A 22,527-nucleotide genomic window follows, 5' to 3' on the forward strand; every position below is an offset into this window, starting at 1 on the left:
AGTGATCCGCTCCTTGACATATGCGGATAAAGATAACCCCATGATATGGGGGAGAAGGCACCAGAATAAAAGGGAAATATATTTCCCTTTTTCACACATTAAATAGAATAGTAATGAATAGAACACAGAAATCAGGCGGGAAGACATTCAATCCAAAAGGGGTAGAACAGGTGCAGCAGAAAGGGGTGGAGGAAGGGATGGTGGCAGAAGTTGGAGGGGAGGGAGGTAGGTCAGACTGTTGTTGATAAGGCGGGTTTCTTAGCGTCATCTCGACTCAGCTTGGTTTCAGATTTCAAAACAATATTTGCAGCACAAAAACTGGATATATAATAACCGAAAAAAACTTGAAGCAGGAAAAAAATAAAGGCAGACAGAAAACTGATTCTTCTCCAGTGATGGTAGAAATCGTCTGTGACCGATTACCAACATTATCTTCAAAGCACCTAGCGGAAAACAACGAAGATTTTGTTATAGAACAAATAACAAAGAATGTTGACACAAATAATGTGTGCAGCGGTTAGAGTAGCACACATGATGCGTGTTACCCGCCCCGCGTCCTAGCGCAAACTGACAAAGCCCATAGTAATAAACTTTAATATATATTAAGAAAAGTGTTTCGAGCATTTTTATTGGTAAATTGTTTAATCAACGGCTATTTAGTTTAAAATGAAAGAGAAAAAGTTAATTCGAGTTCCTTACGTTTTACGTTATTTGAACTTTTCATTTTTTTTACTACAGACCAAAATTTATGGTTCCCGATAAATTAGTCGTGTAAAAATAAATCTATAAGTATAGATGTATGACCTTGACAACTACCTGACCCAAGTGTTGGGGACCTTTTTCGTCTGCTAGCAAATTGCTCTCTGTTCTTTTGAAGCGACTCGATTGTGTTTATATTTCCAACGCTTTTTGCTATTATACAAAGACCCAATTGAAAGTCGGTAACCCCTCGGATAGGGTTGCCTATATCTTGTGCTCCCTCAATTATTTTACTTTCATGAATTTAAAAAATATTTTTGTTTAGCTTGTATTTTACGGTTTATTTCTTCAAAACATAGCACAATAATGAAAAAAAATTACATGCACACTACCACACACACACATACATACACACACACACACACACACACACACACACACACACACACACACACACACACACACACATACCTACAGGTTGCTTGTGTATGAAAAGCCAATACTATCGGAAATTATTAAATTATGTTTGACTTAATTGAATGTCAAGTTTACATAAACAACACTTGATGTCTAAATTGACGCAATTTTTGTTAAAAAAAACGGTGTTTTTACTGGTTGATTGAATTTGTATGTTTGTCTGTGAAGTTGTCAACTCAGAGGCTAGACTCTTGGTCTTTCACCTCATACCCGTGGTACAGAACATATCAGACAACTAACCCTTTGATTACACGATCTTTGTCTAAGGATCTTCGATGTGCATAGTAATGTTTTTTTTGGGCTTATGCATTCCCCATGCTCACACTTTTTTATGTCTTGTGCCGAGCAAAGCATAGTTCCCGTTAGTTGTTAGTGGTTTTACGCAGACATAAGTTATCATACACTGTAATTAATTAATTATATTTTTGTTCTTGTTTAATAGGGAAAACACTAAAACAATTAAAAATGGTAAAAAAAACTATTTGAATTCCATAATCCATTATCTATTATTCTATTATCTGGTGAATTTGTGAATTTAAAAAAGGGATATTAAACTTGCATTTAAACCAATTTTTTTCTAGTATTAGTGCCAAAAAATATATAAAATAACAAGAATGACGCTATCCAAAACAATGATAATCTTACTTTAAAATTACTACTTTACACAAATTTATTCTTCATATTGAATATAATATTCTTAGTTTTTTAGTTAATTAACCTATATAGAGCTTCCCCTAGAAATGACTATGCTGTTTTATGATCTTAATTAAACCATAGACAATGCCCGATGGTAAAATAATCCTCTTTTTATATATATTCATTTCTTAAATACACTTTTTTTTGTATAGGTACTTTTAATTTCCATTTAACGTGACATACGGACAGTGCAAATTTTAAAGCAGCCTCGCTTATCCAAAAAGAAATAGTAAAATAATGAAAATGTGCATCGACTGGTCCAGAATGATGGCTCGGCAACCGCGCCTCAGCCTTTTTTAAGCCATAGGAAAATCATCATATTAATACTTTAAAATTCAGCAGGATGTCGAAACCTTTTCCAAAACAGAAAATCCATCTTTTCAGAATTACATTTTTTTGCACACAAGTTGGATTAAACTTGAGGCTTATGCGCGGCTGCCGAGCCCTTGGGTCCAGAATTGTTTTTCTGATGCACTTTCAGGGATCAACTCCTGCCACATAGAATGAAAGCTTCAAATACCGACGGGCCCACAAAACAGTAAATTTTAGGAATACATTTTCAATTGAACAAAACAACAAATGGCCAGTACATGCAAAATGAAAGAATTGATAGTATATGCTTAATACTAGTGATCTAAAACCAATATCAAAACAATCTTAATTTTGCATAACAAAAACCTATTTACAAATACTTATACTTTTCATAGTTGTGTAAAATAGGACAAAATAAACACATTTGAAATATTTAACTAAAACTCACGGAATAAATCTAACTATTATATTAACATGGTGACAAAACATAGCTTAGAACACGTTTCGCATATCCTTGTATGAAAGAAAGAGGAGTTTTGTCTGTCTTTAGCTTATAATCTTATTAGCTGATGAAAATTATTCCCCCTCCCCAAAAAAAAATAAAATTAAGTGGAGGGTCGACCACTTAAATATATCATAATTTTAATAAATTTTTAAAAATAAGTTCATGATAGTCTTCATTGGTGAATTGTTCGAATATTCATAAAAAGTATTACTTCACATTTAACTTGGGGACAAATTTTATTTTTTTTATATAGTTATTCTTAGGTGTTTTGTTGTCACACCAAAAAGCTTGATAAAGAGTTATGGAAGCAGGGTTATAGATAGATACGCACATAAAATTGGGGGAAAAAAGAGGTGTAGCAGAGATAGATAGTTGAACACGGGGCAGGGAAAATGAGGTTGCAGTTGAGTTCAATCACAAGGATGTAGGGATGGGTAATGGGTGAAAAGTTTTGTAGAAAATATGAATTAGTGACAAAATTATTTGCAACAGATAAAACTTGATTTTCTTTGATTTCATAATAATTCTTGTAGAGTGTCAGTTAAATGAATGTATGGACTTTCTTGTAACGGTATTAGCGTTGTTATGCTTCCTAAACTGTAAGTGATTGTTCTAAAAATCATCATACAAAGTTTAAAATGTATAGCGCAAACAAATTAAGAGGAATCAATTAAGAAAATATAGTCTTAAATAAAGTCTCTATTAATCAAAAAAAAAATTTAGCAACACAAATGCATTTATTTTTATCCTTTACCCCTGATTTTGTTTGAAGAAGCAAGGAAATGATTTCTCATTATGTCAATATTGATGAAACTAATCATGCCACAATCATGGTGCTAATCACCTCTAAATGTCATATTGTCACAGTACAATTTAAACTTTTGCAACACCGTCATCGTATTGTTTTCTTTTATTATCAATGAGTATGTAATTAATGATCATAATTGTCTTTTATCATGATAATTAGTAAGCTATTAAAGCTTAAAAATCTGAAGTCACGTTTACAGGATATGTTGTTATAGAATCCTCCTCTAATAATGGTTTAGCCCAAATATCTAAATTCTATTAAACTTGTTGTTGCACCAGAAATATGAAAAAAAAGTCTTGTCTTTTCTTGTAACTGCATTTTACGATGAAAGAGAAATATTCTTTTCATTTAGTTTTTCTTTAGAAGTAATATAGGTAATGTTCTAGTTTCTTCATTTAGAAAATGTTCAAAAAAGCTTTAAAAAACTCCATCTATAATATGTCTGCCCAACTCAATATGAGTCAATAGATGAGTAACTGTATCCTTTTTTTGTGTACTTAATGATTTTTTAAAAGCGGAGTTTTTCTACAAATTTGTTCCGTCAGTGACGTATAGTTCTATTCGTTTTTTATACATTGCATTATGATTCATATAACAGTTAGTTACGATTTAGAAAGCGTATCAAGTTTGGACACTATACAAGTGTTATTCTTCGTTTGACCTTCAATCTTATTTTAGAGCTTTGCTTTTATGGATGTTGTCATCCTTGTTTTGTTAAATATAAATATATCAATTTTACTACAATAAAATACACAAATAGACAAAATTTTTATTTCAATTATTAATTTTGACTTTGTAAAGTATGTATACATACATACATAATGTATATGTTTTATCAATTTAAAGCCAGAAAAAATGTGTGTGTGTGTGTGTGGTTTTCATAAATAAAAGGAAAGTTTTTAAGTATAGTGGCGTGTACAGGGCTTTTTTACACTGCAATAAAGTTTGTAGGGGGTGTTTTAACTTGTAAAATGTTTTGCCATGGGTGGATACACCTCTTCTCTTTCCGCTGTTGGACTAATTTGTATAAAAATAATTCATTCATAATACCATTTATGTTGAGGAAGTTTGTACAATTAATGTAAGTTTGACTGAAACAAAGTGTTCTTATGAAACTAGCATCTACAAAAACAAGTTTTTTTTCTAAACATTTATTTATCTATTTCTTTGAGCCAAAGTTTGCATTTGAAAATATTTTATATCTATATTCCATCTGTTACAGTTGATTCCCAATCTATTAAATGCTTAAACTCTATTGTAATTTAGTTGTAGTAAACATGCTAAAACTCGGTATGAATGGTTTTTCTGTGGTCGGTCTTTTAATGAAAATTAATAATTCATCCATTTTGAAATAGAGTCGCACTGAAAAAAGTTTTCAATACAAAGAAAAAATTAATTTTTTTTTTGATTTTGTTTCAGACTATAGACAGGATCTGTTATACTGAAAAAATAGGAGATATTATTAATGAAAATACTTTACAATTTTATTAAAGTCTATGCTTAAAAAGGATTTAATGATTCTGTTTCTCTAAATCTAAATTTAATTACAATATTATTATGAAAAAAAAACATTTAATTTTAGATCTATTAAAAAGATTAGTTTCATGAAATTCAATATTCAAGTTTTAACCATAATATGGGTATGAATAGAGTTTTACCTGTTTACACTTTCCTAAAAAATAGTAAAATGTATGGCAAAATATTTTTTTCTAATCTATTGCAACAATCATGGTTTGTATGTTTGAATTATTTATTATCAATTTAAAAAATCAAGCTTATGCCAAATTTCTATATAGTTTGCTCTCCTTACATATATTTACAATTAATTAAAAGGACAATCTTAAACTATTTTGATCTAACAAAAAAAATATGTATGGAAAAATTATGTTGCCTACTTACATATTTTTTTCTAATGAAACTATAGTTTCTAAATATGTTCTTTGGAATTTATAAATAGGACACTGTATAATTATAGAAATTATATTAATAGTGCAGATACTTTAAAACTATGTCTGTTTGTCCGTCCGTCATTTGATGTTAATTTAAAATGACTATCCATAATATTTTGTTCTTATTTGATTTATCACAAACAATTAAATTTAATTAAACATTCAATAGCTTAATTCATTTACGGTTTTTATTGTGTGTTTGTAGTAGCCCACTAAAATAAAGATAGAAAATACAAGAAATATTTAACCATATTCTATGTTTAGAGTTTCTCTTAATGAGAGATTAGCATTTTGCAAATTATAATCGGATGTTTATGTTTGGCAAAAAAACTTGATGGACAATTTTTCTAACAAACAACTAGAATAAAATAACAGAAAATTTAAATTATCAAAATTCATAAAAAATTTTACAATCCTTTAACATAAAGTAGTAAGTTGTATGTATGTTCCAATCTCGGAAACGGTGGTTCCAAAATTTTTATGAAAGTCTAACAACGGTCCAAGGTTTTCGGCCAATTATTGTTGGGCCAATAGCCCCTACTCTTTTCCCTGTAAACAGTTATTAAAAAAACACTATGTTTATCTTCAATCTCCTCTTGGGGCGAAGCCTCTAGTAGTTTGGTATATGTAATATTGGAATTTAAATAATCAATGTTTTAAACTTAAAAATGTCACTATGAAAACTTTGAAATTATAAAGTTAATTTAGCACTATATAGTCCCCAAATATCACGATGCTTTTGGGTTAAATATAAATTTTTTGCCGTTTTCATAAGGGATCTAAAGGGTTAAGACAATGGTCAATAAATTAGTATACATCCCCAATGATAATACACAAAAAAACCTTCTGTAAATTAAAATTAGTGATTGAAACGTTTGGATAATCAACCAATCCAAATTCAATAAAAAGTCCCCAAAGGTGTTAACCAAAGGTAAAAAAATGTTAATATTAAACTTTGGGGACTAATGCAATAAACAGCCCAGTGCTTCTACCTCCCTTGGTTTTCATTATACTTGTCTGTGCACCCTTATCCTATTAGCCTAGATTTTTGTTAACTTTATAATAACAATTATAAATCTAGCTGTTAAAAAGCTTAATATTATTGTATGGCTTCCTTAATACATTTCACGTTTTATAGCATGGCTCGGCGACAGCATCGCCTCGGCCTCAAATTTAAACCCGCTTGTGTGCAAAAACTAAAAATTCTCAAAAAAATGGATTTTTTTTGTATAGGAACAGGTTTAGACATCCAGCTGAATTTTAAAGTTATGATATGACGATTTCATAGAGTCTTCTACGCGGCTGCCAAACCCTGTTTTATAGTAACAATATGTAGTAGTGGTTAAATGAGAAAAAATAATTAAAACTTTAATTAGTCATAGATATTAAATATCCATATGTTGTTTTCAAGGACGTCCAAGGGGGAAAATTCCCCCCCCCCCCAAGCAAATTTTACCCTAAGGGTAAAGATTTTTTTGGGGGGTAAAAAAATTTGTGGCGCGCCATTCACACCCCTCCCAAAAAAAGCAAATTACCCCCTCCTTAAAAAAATTTTTACCCCCCCCCCCCAAACAAAAAAGTTTGGTCGCCCCTGGCCGTTTTTGTAATGACATTATCAAAATTAACCAATAGCATACATTTTGGTCAAGTTTCAATTGAACGAATAATTGTCATGGAATCATCTTGCATTCATTTATTCATAAAATTTTGTTTGATATGAATAGAAAACAAATTTTGATATTAAAATTAAACAAAAGGTATACTGTGTATGAAATAATATACTAAGGTTCAAAACACAAATTTTATTAAATGAAAATTAATGAAAATACGTGCGGTAGGGGAGTGTCTTCGCCCCCTTAATATCTACATTTAGCAGTCATGCCCTTACTTATTTATCCCCTCAGGGGATCACAACCCTCCGTGGTAAACCCTGTTTTAGATTAACCCTTTACAGTCGGGCCCCTTGCCGCACCTGAATCGGTCGGGAGGGGGAGGGGCGTTCAACGCCCCCCCCCCTTATTATCTCAGTTTCTATTACAGCTAGAGGGCTAATTTTTTTTGTGCAAGTACCCTGTTTGATAATGAATTTCCGACCTTTTATAAGTCAAAATCAATTTTTGCTTCCTTCACCCTTTTATTTAACAACCTTTGTTTTTAGGTCCTTTTTTACTTAAAAATTTCAAATGGCTGTAATTTTCTTATTTTTGAAACAGAAATAATTTCAAAACTCAAACATCATATTATATAGTGGTAAAATTTTTTGTCTATAGCGGAGGATCTCATTTGGTTTTTCTTTAAAGAGAAGCCTTTCATTTGTCCTGGAAAGGTTTTTATAACTATTTTTCGGGAGGATATATCCACCCAATAAGAACCCACCTCATATAAAAAAAGATTCTTTGTAAAACTTAAATTGAAAATGTAGGAGGCATTCTTGCTCCCCCCTCCCCACCCACCCATCAAACCTTAAGTGCCCCTAGAGGCTTGAATACATGAATAACTTAACTATTTCCTACATTAAAAAATGTAAATATTGGACTTCCCTAAAAGGAATACATATAAAACATGGAATTTTAAAATTTAAAAAATAAAGCAAAAAAATGTAACATTTTAGAATTTGTTCCTAATTAATTTTACAGAAATGATAGCGAGGCAAATCATTAATGATCGTGTCTAAAATAAATACTTAGTATTTTGTATTTGAATCTTTCCTTTATAAAATTCGTATCATTGAAGACACACCAGGAGCTAAAATAGATTTATGGTATGTTTGATCAGTATAATGCTTTCAAAACATTGCCAAAACTTTCATATTTATCATAGGTATAGAAATATTTCAAACTTTTTCTCATCTATCTCCCCTCCCCTGTTCACTGGGTTTCGCCTAACTCGAATTTTCTTTTCTTTTTATATTAGAGATTTCGTTGGTGAAAATTATTGAAAATCAAGGATAAAGTTTTACCAAGGTTGATTTTGGGAAAAAAAATCTCAAAAATAAATAGAAACCTGTGACAGGGAAAATTTTAAAAAATGAATAGTGCTGTAATAGTTAGAATAAAACACTGCACATCAAAGTATAATACAGCAAGTAAGCAAGACTTGAAGTTCTTTTTCGCAGTTATTGTCAATAGTTTCCCTAGTGATACTCTTTCTACATAATTCTTCACTATAAAGTACAATTTAGGTACATACAATTCTTGAAATAGTTATTAAACGCATTGTATTATGGTCAGCTTTTCGCGGTTATAAAAATGTATAATCATAAGATTATTAAGTTTTGTTTGCCATTTGCAGCGGAGTGGTACCAGGGGGGGGGGCGATAAAAAGTTGTAGATATAATTGTAATCTTTAAGTGAGCAAGAGAATTATAGTTTATAGAGATACAACATATTTACAAAATAAATAGGTTATGTAAGAAAATAAGATAAACAAAAATATATCACACTAGAAAAAAAAGATAGAGAAGTGCATTTTACCACTTTTTGTTTTAGATATAAAACAAAATAAACAAGTATTAATATTTTTTTTATTAACTTTCTCTCGGGTTGAAACAAACTTTTACATTTTCATAAGCGCAGCTACTCGATAATGAGAGTTTTCAGTAAATTATAACTTCTTTTTTATAGATAAAAGGTCAGCAAATATGATTGTATTATAAATCATTAATGTTTATTAAAGGATTTTCAGTATGACTTAGAAACCGAATAATATCCACAGGATTAGAAGCGATTCTCAGCCATACTGAAAAATCATGTATAGCATCATATTACAGAATTTTTTTTTAAATATCCGCGGAAAGCTTTTATTAATACGATGGAATAAATAACTATTGAAATATAATTAGATCTACTTAAATGAAGTTTCATGGTAAATGAATTACCTGCCAAACTTACTGCAATTAACATGTTTCTTTGCTTCTTTTGGACATTATTTAGCTTGCAATTACCAATTTCATAGATTTGAAAATTATTTTATTTCAGATTGTTGGGAGACAAAGTTGCGGCACCAGCGCAAGCATATCAACGACGACTTTTACCACGACGAAGAGAGTGAAGCAACTGGCGGCCACAGGTCGCAAACTGATACCAGGTAACAGTTGTAGCTAAAAAAATGTGATATCCATAAAAACATTGCAAATACCAGTAACTTTAGTGGATAATGTTTTTTGATCCACTTGTTTAATAAGCATCCTGTTTTTTTACATCAAAACTCAAATCTGAACAAAGTCTTTGTGGTCTTTATGCCTTAGAATTGAGAATAGTTTTTTATCGCATCGTATTATAGACAGGTTTCCGCGGACATTAAAATATAACAAGGCCTTGGGCCCCTCGACTCTAACAAACTGGTTTTGATTCAATAATTTTTCATTTTATTTTTCGTGTAAATTTCTGTAATACATTGATATACATGATTTTTCTGTACGTATGGCTGATAACCAGTTATAATCCAACTATCATTTTATTTTTACAGGAAGCTTGTCCGAGGTCATCGACAGGACAGAGGGGGACATCATAAACAGCAGCTAGAGGATAATAGGGTCAGAACCAAAGAGGATGAAAATAAAAATATGTCCATATTTAGGTAAGAATGATTTTTTTTTAATGTAGGATTTACAATTGGACTATTTATATTTACTCGATTACAGCATATTAATCAGTTACAAGAATTAGTTATTTTAAATATTTAACCAAAGAGTATGACCTTCTAATGATTTATGTTATGTCCAATTAATCAAGGATGACAGCATCCATAAAGGTGAAGCTCTAAAGGTCAAACGAACTATAACTCTTGTAGAAAATCAGAACTTTATAAGCAGAACATTAATATGATAGTCTAAACAAAATTTAACATAAATACAGGATTTGTATACGGACATACATTTTTTATTATTTATTATAGAAATGCTTCGTTTATCTGAGTTGACCTTAAACGAAAAGCACGTTTTAAGTAGACGTACGGACTTTCTGGTAACTATTATATATTACCTACGCTTTCTAAATTGTACCTAAGTGTTCTAGGAATTATCATTCAATGATTCAAAGTTTTATAGTTATAGGACAATTCTAAAATGTATTTTTCTTTGCGGAAGTACTGACGGACCGATCTTAATTAAAGATAAGCCTCGCTTTTAAAAAGTATTTAAGACACATTAGTATATTACTGTTTAAAGTAATAAATCATTTTTATGGAAAGAATTTTACCTACGACTTTCATTTAACTTTTATGTTTTTTTAACTTCCTAATTAGGTCAGATATTAAAATGTGCTCTCTAAATTATACAAAGTTATAAATTGAAGGATTTATAATATATATTGCATGGTATTCTAGACAGCTTTCCGCAGATATCAATTAGATTTCGTGGAAAATTATCTTTGATACAATGCTATACATGATTTTCAAGTAGTAAGAAATGAATAAAATTGGTCCATAGACGCCCAAGGGGGGGTGTAATGGGGTGATTACCCCCCCCCCCAAAATTTTTTTTTTTTTAATACTAAATATTTAATAAAATTTAATTACCCCCCCCAAAAAAAAATTTTACCCCGGGGGTAAATTTTGTGGGGGATAAACAAAATTTACCCCTGCCAACAGATTTCAGGGGGGGGGTAATTACCCCCCCCCCCTCAAGCAAATTTTACCCCCGATGTAAAAATTTTGGGGAGGGTAAAAAAAAATTTCCCCCCCCAAAAAAAAACGAATTACCCCTCCCATTACAAAATTTTTACCCCCCCAAATAAAAAGCTTGTACGCCCCTGAATTGATCGGTTTCAATGCCATTTTGAAAATTTAATTTTTTTATTAAAACCGTCCAAAGTTTTATTGAAACTGGTATTTGAAACACTATGAGTATGTACAAAATTGTTGTAGAACGAAAGCATGACTTATCTAACTATGATCGATGTCATCCTATTTGTATATATACTATGAATTAATCAGAATATGTTATATAAATGAAAGTTTATCTAATATCACTTTCCTCGAATGTTCAGTGTCATAGAAAAACTTTTGCCCATCAACAACACCAAATAATAACACCATAATTTCAATGTGTACTTTTATTATATGTAGTGTGATTAATGCTTTTATAGTAACTGGCTATAGAAACAGCCTTAGTGGCACATAAAAGTTTTTAGGTATAGAGCATTAAATATTACATATGTGGGTCACCTTGCATCAGTGTTATTATATGGATACATTATATAAATTTATATAAATCGATATATTATTATTTGGATGTTGCACCACTTTTTAATGTACTCTGACAAAGTGATTTTTGCAGCTGGCTAAAATAATGAAACCTACCATCCCTTCCACTCCTACTGAATGAACCAATTGACCAATATATATGGTCTATATTAGCAACTATATTGATGTCAAATTTCCCCTGTCAATATATCTACGTATTTTATATCCATTGATACATTGTACAGTTGCACTGCATGCATATATTAGCAAACACTTTAAGGGGGAAAAATATGCAAATTGGTATTTTTGATTTGAAATAAAAGAACATACTGTAATAAAATCTTATGTCCCCCCACACCAAACGAAGTACAACTTTTTTCAATAGTTTAAATTTTAAAGGCAAGCATTTATAGATACAAATATAAAGAATTACGATCCCTATCAAATCAAAAGCTGTATTTATTTAAATGTTTGTATAATTTTCTAGTTAAATTAATCTAAGACAGTCATGGGCCTTGGTTCAGCAAATTATTTTAGACAGTAAGTTCATTTTATGGATACATAACATCATAGGGGGGGGGGGTAAAGGGGTGTTTACCCCCCCCCCCAAATAAAAAAAATGCCTCTATGAAATAAATATTACCCCCTCAAAATTCTTATTTTCAAAATTTCCCCCCCCCCCCAAATAAAAAAGCTTGGACGCCCCTGCTTAACATATTTTCAAACCAATTTAAACATAACTAACATATCCCGAACTTCCTGATCATTGGCACAATCATTCATAATTCAATTAGTTTGTTTCAACCACCCAATCAAAATTAACTTTCAAATACAAACACATACAAATTCAATGTATTTGTGATAGGTCAATAGCGAGTAAATAAATAAAACAAAAATATAAATATTTTTTTTGGTAAGCTTGATTTTTTAAAGTATCTTGATAGTAAATCTTACTCTGAGTTGATATATTAGTTGTTTTTTTAATAATCAATATTACTTGGATGTTGCACCAGATTTTCATGTACTCTGATAAGTTAAAACCGCAGTTGGCTAAAATAACAATACCCCCTATCCCCTCCTCATGATGTCGATGTTAGCGACCTAAATTGACGACTATTATTCTCTGTCATAATATCTACCTATATTCTACATTCATTGTTGACTGATGAGTTGTTTTTTTAACCCTTTGTCAGTACTGTTATATAATTCTTTTCTGAGTGACTTTATCTGTTCTTTCAAATACATAGTGACTTGCAATAAAGGTACTAAGAAAGAGAGGGAATGTCTGATTGAGCCAATAGGAGAATCGCATCGGTACATAAATTTAATTTCATTGGTTGAAATTTTGTACACATCTTGTCACGAATGCATGTTTTTTTTCATTTCATACATAGTTAAAAGTCAGCTGAAAACAGTATATTTTCTTAGTAGAAAGCTTTGCGGAATCAGAATTAATTGCCCAAAAATTTCGTTTAAATTTGAAAGCTTCGAAACGAGGTGGATTCTTAAAAAACAAGTTAGGCTGGCTACTCGCTGGTGAGGCAAAATTATTTTTGTGAAAAATCCTCCAAAATCGTATAAAAAAATTTACAAAAATTAAATAAAATATTAAAGGGTTATTAACATATGATTTTGTTTAATTTTTATAGATTTTTAATGTGCTTTTGGATGATTTTTCACAACAATAATTTTGCCTCACTATCGAGTAGCGAGTCTATAATTTTTTAAGAATCCACATTAGCTTGAGTCGAAAGTAAACAATACTTTGGTCTGCTAGAAATGTTCCTTCTTAGATTTGACGAAAAAGGGGTTCAGAATATGCTTCTATTCTTCTATTTCTATTTGACTTGCATACCTTACTCCTTTAATGTTAAATAATAATGTTAAAATTAGACTAAATTTGATATAATTTTAAATGAGACTTCTGACAGACGTATCAAGTTAACAGAAACATTAGTCAGGGAGGGAGGGGACATTGGGATGATTAATACTCTAGTCTACATAGTTTTGAATAATGTTTTCTTATTCGTAAGATTAACAACTTTTATTGAATTTTGATTTGTTGGTTGATTAGGTTGAGTGTCTAAACATTTCAACAACTTATTGTAATCTACAGAAGTGGTAATTTTGTGTATCATAAGTGACTATGTACATAAATTTGTCAGCCATTGTCTTATCCCTTTAGATCCCAGGACATTAGTTCATGTCAAAAACCTAACATAACCCAAAAACTTTTAAATCCACTTATCCGACTTTTAAATTGAACATATGCACAAATTTTAATCTTTATTTATTACTTTCGCGCATGTATTAAGAAACCGAGGAACATTGAACCGTAAATTACATTGATATTGGTACCCAAAGTTTTATAAATATTAGTTACAGAATAGCAATGGCATGGTTTAAGGAATATGAAACATACATATTTAACTTTAACTATAACAACATACCGAAAAAGCAGTTACTTTTAAATACTGTATCATTTATTTCTATTAAAATTATGCCTTCCCCCTGGCTATTGTATATTCAAGTCAAATACTTTTAGAGTACTTTTATCAAAATTAAATCTGTTTAACTTAATTTAATTTTAAATTTTCCTTACATATTTCCCCCTATTTTGAGTAAAATATCCCCGTTATTTATTGGTTATAAATGCGAGACATTTATTTTATTTTATTCGCCAGTACAAAGTTGAAAGTATTTGGGCAGGGAGATAGTCAGGGAGGAAGGAGGGGACATTAGGCTGTTTATTAATATAGTCTCCAAAGTTTTATAACAACCTTTTCTTATTCGATGGCTTAACAACTTTGGAGATTTTTTTATTGAATTTTGATAGGTTGGTTCATATTAATGTCTAAACGTTTTAACCACGAATTGTAATATACAGATGGGGTAATTTTGTGTTTTATCATTGATGATTTACATCAAATTATCGGCCATTATCTTATCCCTGATAATTTTCTGGAGATATTACAACTGAAGGAAAACTATGTTGCCAGAAATTTACTATAGTTTATGATAAATGATGCTATTTTACACGAACATTCTGATTGCAAAATTAAAGCTATTTTTAATATCTACTATCCTATTATATAAAGTAGTAAGCGTTTTTTGTTTGTCCCGAAGGATCTCGCTAACCGCTGAACCGATAGTGTTCTCCTTTACAGTGAAGCTTCTTATAGGTCCTGGGAAGGTTTTAAACTATTTTTGAGGAGTGTGTCTTCACCCCCTCCCCCCCAAAAAATATTTTTGTTTACTCTTTTGAAACTCAAATTTAAAAGAGGACGAGGTCCACTTTTCCCCTCCTACCTTAAGTGCCCCTAGAGCTCTAGGGGCGTAGCCGCTAGTAAGTAAATATATGAATACATATTTCAATAAGATGGAAACATGCAATCAACAAAAGAAAGCAAATTTTTAACGTTATTAAGATAATAAATATGAATAAGCAATGTTTTGATGTTTTCAATAGTTTTTTTTTATTTTTCATTATTTATAGAAATTGATAAATTTGATCAAGACTGACATTGTGTCGACATAATGGCATAAGAATCGATATATTGTTACTTAGATGTTGCAACAAATTTTCGTCTACTCTGATAAAGTGATGCTCGCAGCTTGCAAAAAAAAAACGATAACCCCCCATCCACCATTTTACCCCATCCCTGTCTCCCTTACTGAATGAACGAACTGTTCAATAAATTAAGTCTATATTAGCAAGCTAAATTGACGAAAAATTTTCTCATTTAAATATATCAATGTACATTCTTATCCATTGCATTGGTTTAAGAGGCATAAACATAATTGTTAAATACATGTCTATAACCATAGATTTCACCCGTATCACTACTAAGTTTGAATAGTAGAAAGAAAGAAAAGTTTCACAGAGTTTGAAGGATTTTTCTCTGTTCTGTTATTTCAGGGGGCAATGTCCCTAGCAACAAATACTGTTTGGGTTTAGGCAGGGCTCGGCACCCGCGCCTCGACCGCCTGTAAGCCTCTGGGGAATCATCCTTTTACAATTGAAAAAAACAAGCTGATAATAATTATAACATTTTAAACATCCGAAAGGGCTTAAATTTGAGGCTAAGTCGCGGCTGACGCTTGGCTGCTGAGCCCTGAGCTTAGGTTCAATATCAATGCTAGTAGGAAAACCAAGATTGGCAACATTCTTAAATAGCAGAGCAAATATTTATAATTATATTACTGAATCAAGAACAGCAACATATATTGATGGATAATAGTTATTTGTAGATTGCATCGTAATACAGCTTTTCGCGGATATTAGAATAAAAAAATTAAAACAGTTTTGTTAGTTTTAATTTTTTATTTTCATTCTAATATTCGTGGAAAATTGTCTGTAATACGATGTCATAGATAATTTTCAGTATGGCTGAGAACCTATTTTAATCCAACGAATATTGGAACAGAGTAAACGATTGGAACTCACTAAACATGACTTATCTAAATTATTTTAATATTTATCTTAAATGTTAAACTCAAAGAAATATAAAATTAAATTCAAAATAAGCACTTAATGTCTTGATTTGCTCTTGAATATAATTTTGAAATGATTAATCAAATTAACATATCTACTTCAATAATGGATATATTATTTCTGGGATGTTGCATCAGTTATTTCTTATAATATGGATAAAATAATACAATACATCACATCCCTTTTCCTTTCCCTCTTACTGAATGAACAAATTGACAAATAAATGAGATCCATATTAGCAAGCTAAATTGACGACAGATTTTCCCCTGTCAATATATCCACGTATATCCTATATCCATATCTACTTCAAGACTATAACAGGGATGCAGGGTCATGATACATAGGAAAACTTTGACTATTGTAGTTTATAAATTTGTTGGAAAGATTGGAACTTTATTATTTTTAAAGCTAAAATTGTCTAAAATAAGGGTTCGGTCCATTTGTCCAACTGTTTCAATCTTTTAGGACAACAATATTTCAAACGTATCATCTCTAAAATAAAATTCTTAAATATATGTATGTACTTGAAAAGTATCCTGTAATTACGCAATTTTGCAGCTTTATACAAATTTTGTTTATACAACTAAATAAGTATTACGCTTATTAAGTTATAATAAGCTCTCTAAAATTTGTAATGTTCGTTTACCACTTCACTTTTATGGATGCTGATTATCTTGTTTTTTAACTTCCTAAGAAAAGAATATAGTTTTGAATTTACATACATAAATAAAATTGATTCTGGCTTTTTGGGGCTATTTTCAAATCCCTAAGTTTCTAAATCTAAACCATACCTATATTCACCTTAAAGTTTTGAATAGGATTTATAAATATTACATTCGAAAGTTAATAAATCATATTAGTTTAACAGTACAGTATCAAACTATCACAAGCTGATACATTAGTGTGATTTCAACCCAATTGCTACCTATGTGCCTGAGATAAAGTATGATCTATGCAGAAGAATCTAAAGTGTATAAGCCAGTCTAGACGTTAAGTAGAAGGTATACACAACATATAAACTTTAAAGATACTCATTATACTACTAGATATTTTCAAAATTCACAGATAAATCGTTTCCGTACTCTCTTAACTTATTTACTAATTGAATTTTAACAAACTACTGATGGCTGTAGGAGCTTTTTGCCAAAAATGAGTCAGTATTTACTAAATTATACAAAATATATTTTCAAAATTCTAATTTATCAGAAGTTTTTCAAAGAACCTCAAAATCTGATTAAATACTAAATAGGTGTAAATTACAAAAAAAATGTAAGTGCCATTCCATTAATATTTTTAAATTGTTAAAATTAATTTTACTCAAAAAAGGTATCAAAATCTGTTTCCAATAGATAATCATAAAATCTTTGACCTCTTTTCCAACCTATTCAATGTGTAAAACCTCTTTGTATTAGCCGAGAAAATAAAATAAAATTCCTTGAAAAAAAGAGAGAAAAAAAACTGAATATAAAAGAACTGCATTTGTATTTTCTTCAATACAATTTTGTGCAGGAGATAGAAATTAAAGATTCTTTAGACATGTGATGTCAAAGAATTACTGTAGCAATTATGCCCTGACTTGCCTGATAAGGTACTGTTATACTGGTATGACAATGTGACTTTAAGAACAAGACTACACATTGTCAGCATATGCCACTAGACATGAAGCAAAATCAATTTAACCAACATAAAAACACAAACCCACACACACAAACATACAAATAGGACAATTATATCTACAAAAATGTGCATTAATAGCATAGTAACTGCATTTAAGATAGAACGAATGAAAAAAAGTTCTTTCCTTTTTCCATTCTCAAAGAAAGACAGACGAACAAACAATCATAAGTATATAAATTGTGAGACAACAAGGATGACAACATCCATAAAAGCGAAGCACTGAAACGGTAGGACAAACGGACATTAACACTTGTATGGTATCTGAACATTTTTAGACTTGATTATAGAGTTGCTTCGCTTATAATATTGTTCGTTGTTGTCCCAGGAATCAATATACCAAAAATCAGATCAAACGGATAATTAGAACACTTGAAAATTTGTTGTTAAAAAAGTAGAAAAATCAACATTTTTAAAATGGACGTACGGACATTCTGGTAATGATTATAGAGTTGCTACGCTTTCTAAATCGTGCCAAACTACTACAGGAATCATCATGCAAAGTTTGAAATCGATAGGACAATTCTAACATGCCTAAATTAACGAATAAAAGCTATCTATCTCGGACGGACGTACGGACGGACGGACGTACGGACGGACCGACCCTAATTATAGAAAAGCTTCGCTTTTAAAAAGAATAAAAACAACACTGACTGACGACACTTACATAAACACACACACTCATACTCATACTTTGTCATAAAATGATGGCAATACAAAAACACATACAATTGCAAAACATATTTCACTTGGGACAGAAATTTATGTTTTAAATTATAAATGGAACAAAAAATCTTGTTTAACTTATGTTCTGTGGTTAACAAAAGAAGACTGTACAATTCCTACATTATGAAAAGCAGAAGGATTTCACTCTATGACCATATCATTGACATTTTATAAACGTGGAAATAGCTTTAATTTTACTATCAGCTACACCTCTAGCATATAAGGGCTCTGTATTCTTAAGGGTATGGAGGGTCAGAAAAAAAACGCCTAAACCATCCAGGGATCTATGTGAACATCCCTTTAAATGGATTATCTAATCGGTTCAGTATTTATCCAAATTTTAACCTACAGAAAGAAAAACCTTAGAAAAAGGTTAGAAATTCCATCAAAATCACTGATTTGCTTATTCCTAATATTTACGTTCACAGTATAACTCTGCATAAGTGAACCAATATAACGCTAATCTAATAATGTATTCATGACCCATACTTATGTGGATATAATAACAACACGACATGAAAATTTATTTTTTGGGTTGTATTATAGATAGCTTTCCGCGGACATTAAAATGAAAAATTATAAGTTTGGTTTGAAAACCCAAGGGACGGAAAGCCCGAGCCAACAAAACTTGTATTTAGTTCATAATTTTATTCAATATTTGTAGAAAATTGTCTGTAATACGATATTATACATAATTTTTTTTCTATGGCAGATAATGGGTTCTAATCCAGCGGATATTAATCATATTCGAATCCATATTGGAAATATCTATCCGTGTGCAAGATATTCTGAAAGACAGAACTCGCATTACAATTTTTTGTAAACCATTTCTAATGCAAAACTTTGTTACTAGGCACAGAGTTACGGTTTAAAACAAGGATGATAACATCCATAAATAAACAAATCCGTAGAAAGAAGGACAAAATACAATAACTCTTACGATAGGTTAACCAAAGATTTTATTAAAATAAAAATATAAAATGGACCAAACTTAAATGTAGAAAATCTTCGACTTTAAAACAATAAAAGAAGAAAATAAACTTCTCTGTTTAAATTTTTTTTTATAATTATAGCTTTTTAATTTCAGGAATTGAATGATTTAATGAAATAAATGATACTTGTTTAGGTCTGCAAACAATACAATAGTGATGGCCCATGCTGGGAGTCGAACCAGTCTACCCTGTCAAATATTCAAGGATTCGCAACATGGAGTGGTAAGCTAATTTTTGCTTTAATCATATTATAAAACTAATGTTTTTTTTCAGTAATAATCTCTTTTTATCAATATATTAATGTTTAAATGGCATTTACGGTGGCGCTCTGTAATTAACTTACAGAGTTAATGATTTATTAGACTAAAAATTGTTTTTAAAAAAACATGGCTCAACCTAGTGTATATCACTGAAATTATTTATAGAAAACAACTATAAAATATTTGAATCATTCAAAATATTTATAGCACATATTCTATACTTTCTTATTTTTAATAATTCAATACTAAAATTTATTTTAAAATTAAGTATTTATAAAAATAAATTACATATAAAATTAAAATTTATATTACCTAAAAATATATCACAATAAAATTAATCAAATTAATTGAAAGCCCTAAACAGCAAACAAGTTTGCATAAAAAGAGTTCACATAAAGGAAAATTTTTCAAATAAACAAATATTTTCTTTTCACAAAAAATAGTAAAGAATAATTTATAACAGACATACAAAGTTTACCAAGCATATTTAAACACTCTTTAAGCAGGAATATTTTTTATATCATATTAGCTATGCTAATATATTTAGATGATGTTTTTTTTGTTAATTTGGATGTAAAATAGTGATCTTTATCTTGAATGCCAATTCTGAAAATGAGTTGAATGTTTTCAAGCTTTAAATGAAATTATATTAAGTACCTAACTACTCACCTATATTTTAAAAGATTTTTAAAATTTCTACGAGAACAGACCCCCTGTCCATACAGACATAACCCTATAAAGTTTAACAAAGATAGGATTGAAGGCTTAAAGAAATTATAATGTTCTAAATTCCTTTCAGTTCTTATTCAAGTGGGTGTGTGTGTGTGTATGGAAAAAATTGGATTGTGAATGAATTGTAAAATTGATGCTCTGGAAATTTTGTGCAGGCATAATAAACACATCAAACAATAGAGTGTTAAATTGGATTTTAAAAAGTGTATCTACCTCCCCTCCCTCTTACATGAAAAAACTTTGTGTAACCTCAATTACTTTTGGAGTTTTAAGGTTAATTTACTTACTAGTTGAATGTCAACACATTTTTAAAAAAAATCCAAGCTTAAAAACTTATATTAATTCTCTATCAAATAAAGGGTGTTAAAAAACCAATTGCTTACATTTTTTCAATTTATAAACCCTTAAGTTTTAGTGAAAAACAAACAAGAATTGACCCTATTCATGTTGAAGCAATGACAATAAGAAAACAATATTGAATTTTGAATCTACTCACCACTCCAAGTCCAACTCCAGAGTACTACAACTCGAGACCTTTTATCTCCAAAAATAAACTCTTTTTTATATACAAAGTACCAACCCTCTCTTTGTGCATTACTCTACTGTACTATCCCTCTATTTTAATGTATCTATTTGTTATGAATTTATGTTTTAAAGATTGATATCCACTGCGTTTATAGATTAATAATATGTATTATCTCAATACTTAGTAATGTATGTATTGCTACATTCATATAATTCAATGTCTAAATAGAAGCAGTTGTCTCCAATGTCTGTCAATGCATATCATGTGCTATCCCTCTATTTATTTAATATATCTATTGGTTACAAATTTATGGTAGAAAGGATATCTACTATACTTTGCAGATGGTTGAGAAAACTTTCAGCACAAATTATTTTTTTATTTAAAAAATGAGTTGGTAACTATTTTTGACAGGGAAGGCTTCATTGAAAGAAACACATTATAGCAGTAACTACGACATTAATAACAAACAACATTATTTTTGTTGTTGATATTTCCAAAGTGTTTCTTTATTAAACATGAATGCACTGATTGATTTCGAAGCCCTTTCTTTGAATTCAAATTATAAGAAATAGTCTTTTAAGTTCACAGAACCTCTAATTAAATTAAAATAAGATAAAGTTTTCCTGTAGAAATTTATGAGAATTTGATGAATATTATCCTTTATCTTTCTGATGGAGATATCTGAGATAGGAAATATGTTTCAAATCAGATTCAATAGGAAAATCAAAGAATAAGTAATAGGTGAAAGGGTAAGATAGCTAGGAGCGAGCTTAGCTATGTTAAGATGTTAACAAAAAAAAACAGGAGGATTTTAACACCACCCTAAAAGATAATTTTGGAAAGTTGTATCTATCAACTCAAAGCTCACATTCTTCTAAAATGTACCATATTCTCATGCTAAAAATAGATTTAAGAAGTTATATATTAGCTTTTAAAACAATTCACTTACAGATTTTTCTGAATAAAAAGTTTTAGAACCCTGCCATTTTTGTCTTTAAAACTAACCTTTTATCCATGAGAACGGAAACATATGCCCTTTGTTCAATATCTTTGTTTTCAATGACACAAGATTTGAGGAGATGAAGATTTGATTATTTTGCTAACCTATTGTCCTTCCTACTAAAATGCATTACAGTACAATTATATTCACACACGCCCACACACACACCATCACGCACTCACACACGCACTCACACACATAAAATACTTTTGGTAAGTTACATTTTTTGCCATGTCTTTGAATCTCAACTATTCAACCTAATTGAAAGAAATATAAAAATAAAAGTTTTATTATTTACATATAGCTGATTATTAAATCATTTGATGGTTGATAATGTTACTCACACAAGAAATGTAATTATAAATCTACTGGCTATTTTCATCATAAATTAAACAGACATACAATTCCTAGCTTGAGATTGCAAAGATTTTAATAATATGAACAATATGATTAACTAGAAATAACTTTAGCTTTTTTTATTTGTCTTATCTCT

General features: G+C 30.1%; 1 protein-coding gene across 1 annotated transcript in view; it reads left to right on the plus strand.

Annotated features, from left to right (window-relative positions):
* The window catches only part of LOC145312712 (zwei Ig domain protein zig-8-like), a 70,212-nt gene that overhangs the window by 17,388 nt on the left and 30,297 nt on the right, over positions 1-22,527 (plus strand). Inside the window, exons 2-4 of the mRNA XM_080151969.1 lie at positions 9,424-9,532; positions 9,914-10,024; positions 19,651-19,738. Of these exons, the coding sequence (XP_080008095.1) occupies positions 9,424-9,532; positions 9,914-10,024; positions 19,651-19,738 (308 nt within the window). The remainder of the gene's footprint in view (positions 1-9,423; positions 9,533-9,913; positions 10,025-19,650; positions 19,739-22,527) is intronic.

This window comes from Acartia tonsa, chromosome 2, assembly GCF_053477335.1.
Source record: "Acartia tonsa isolate MP-2025a chromosome 2, ASM5347733v1, whole genome shotgun sequence".
Classification (NCBI taxonomy): domain Eukaryota; kingdom Metazoa; phylum Arthropoda; class Copepoda; order Calanoida; family Acartiidae; genus Acartia; species Acartia tonsa.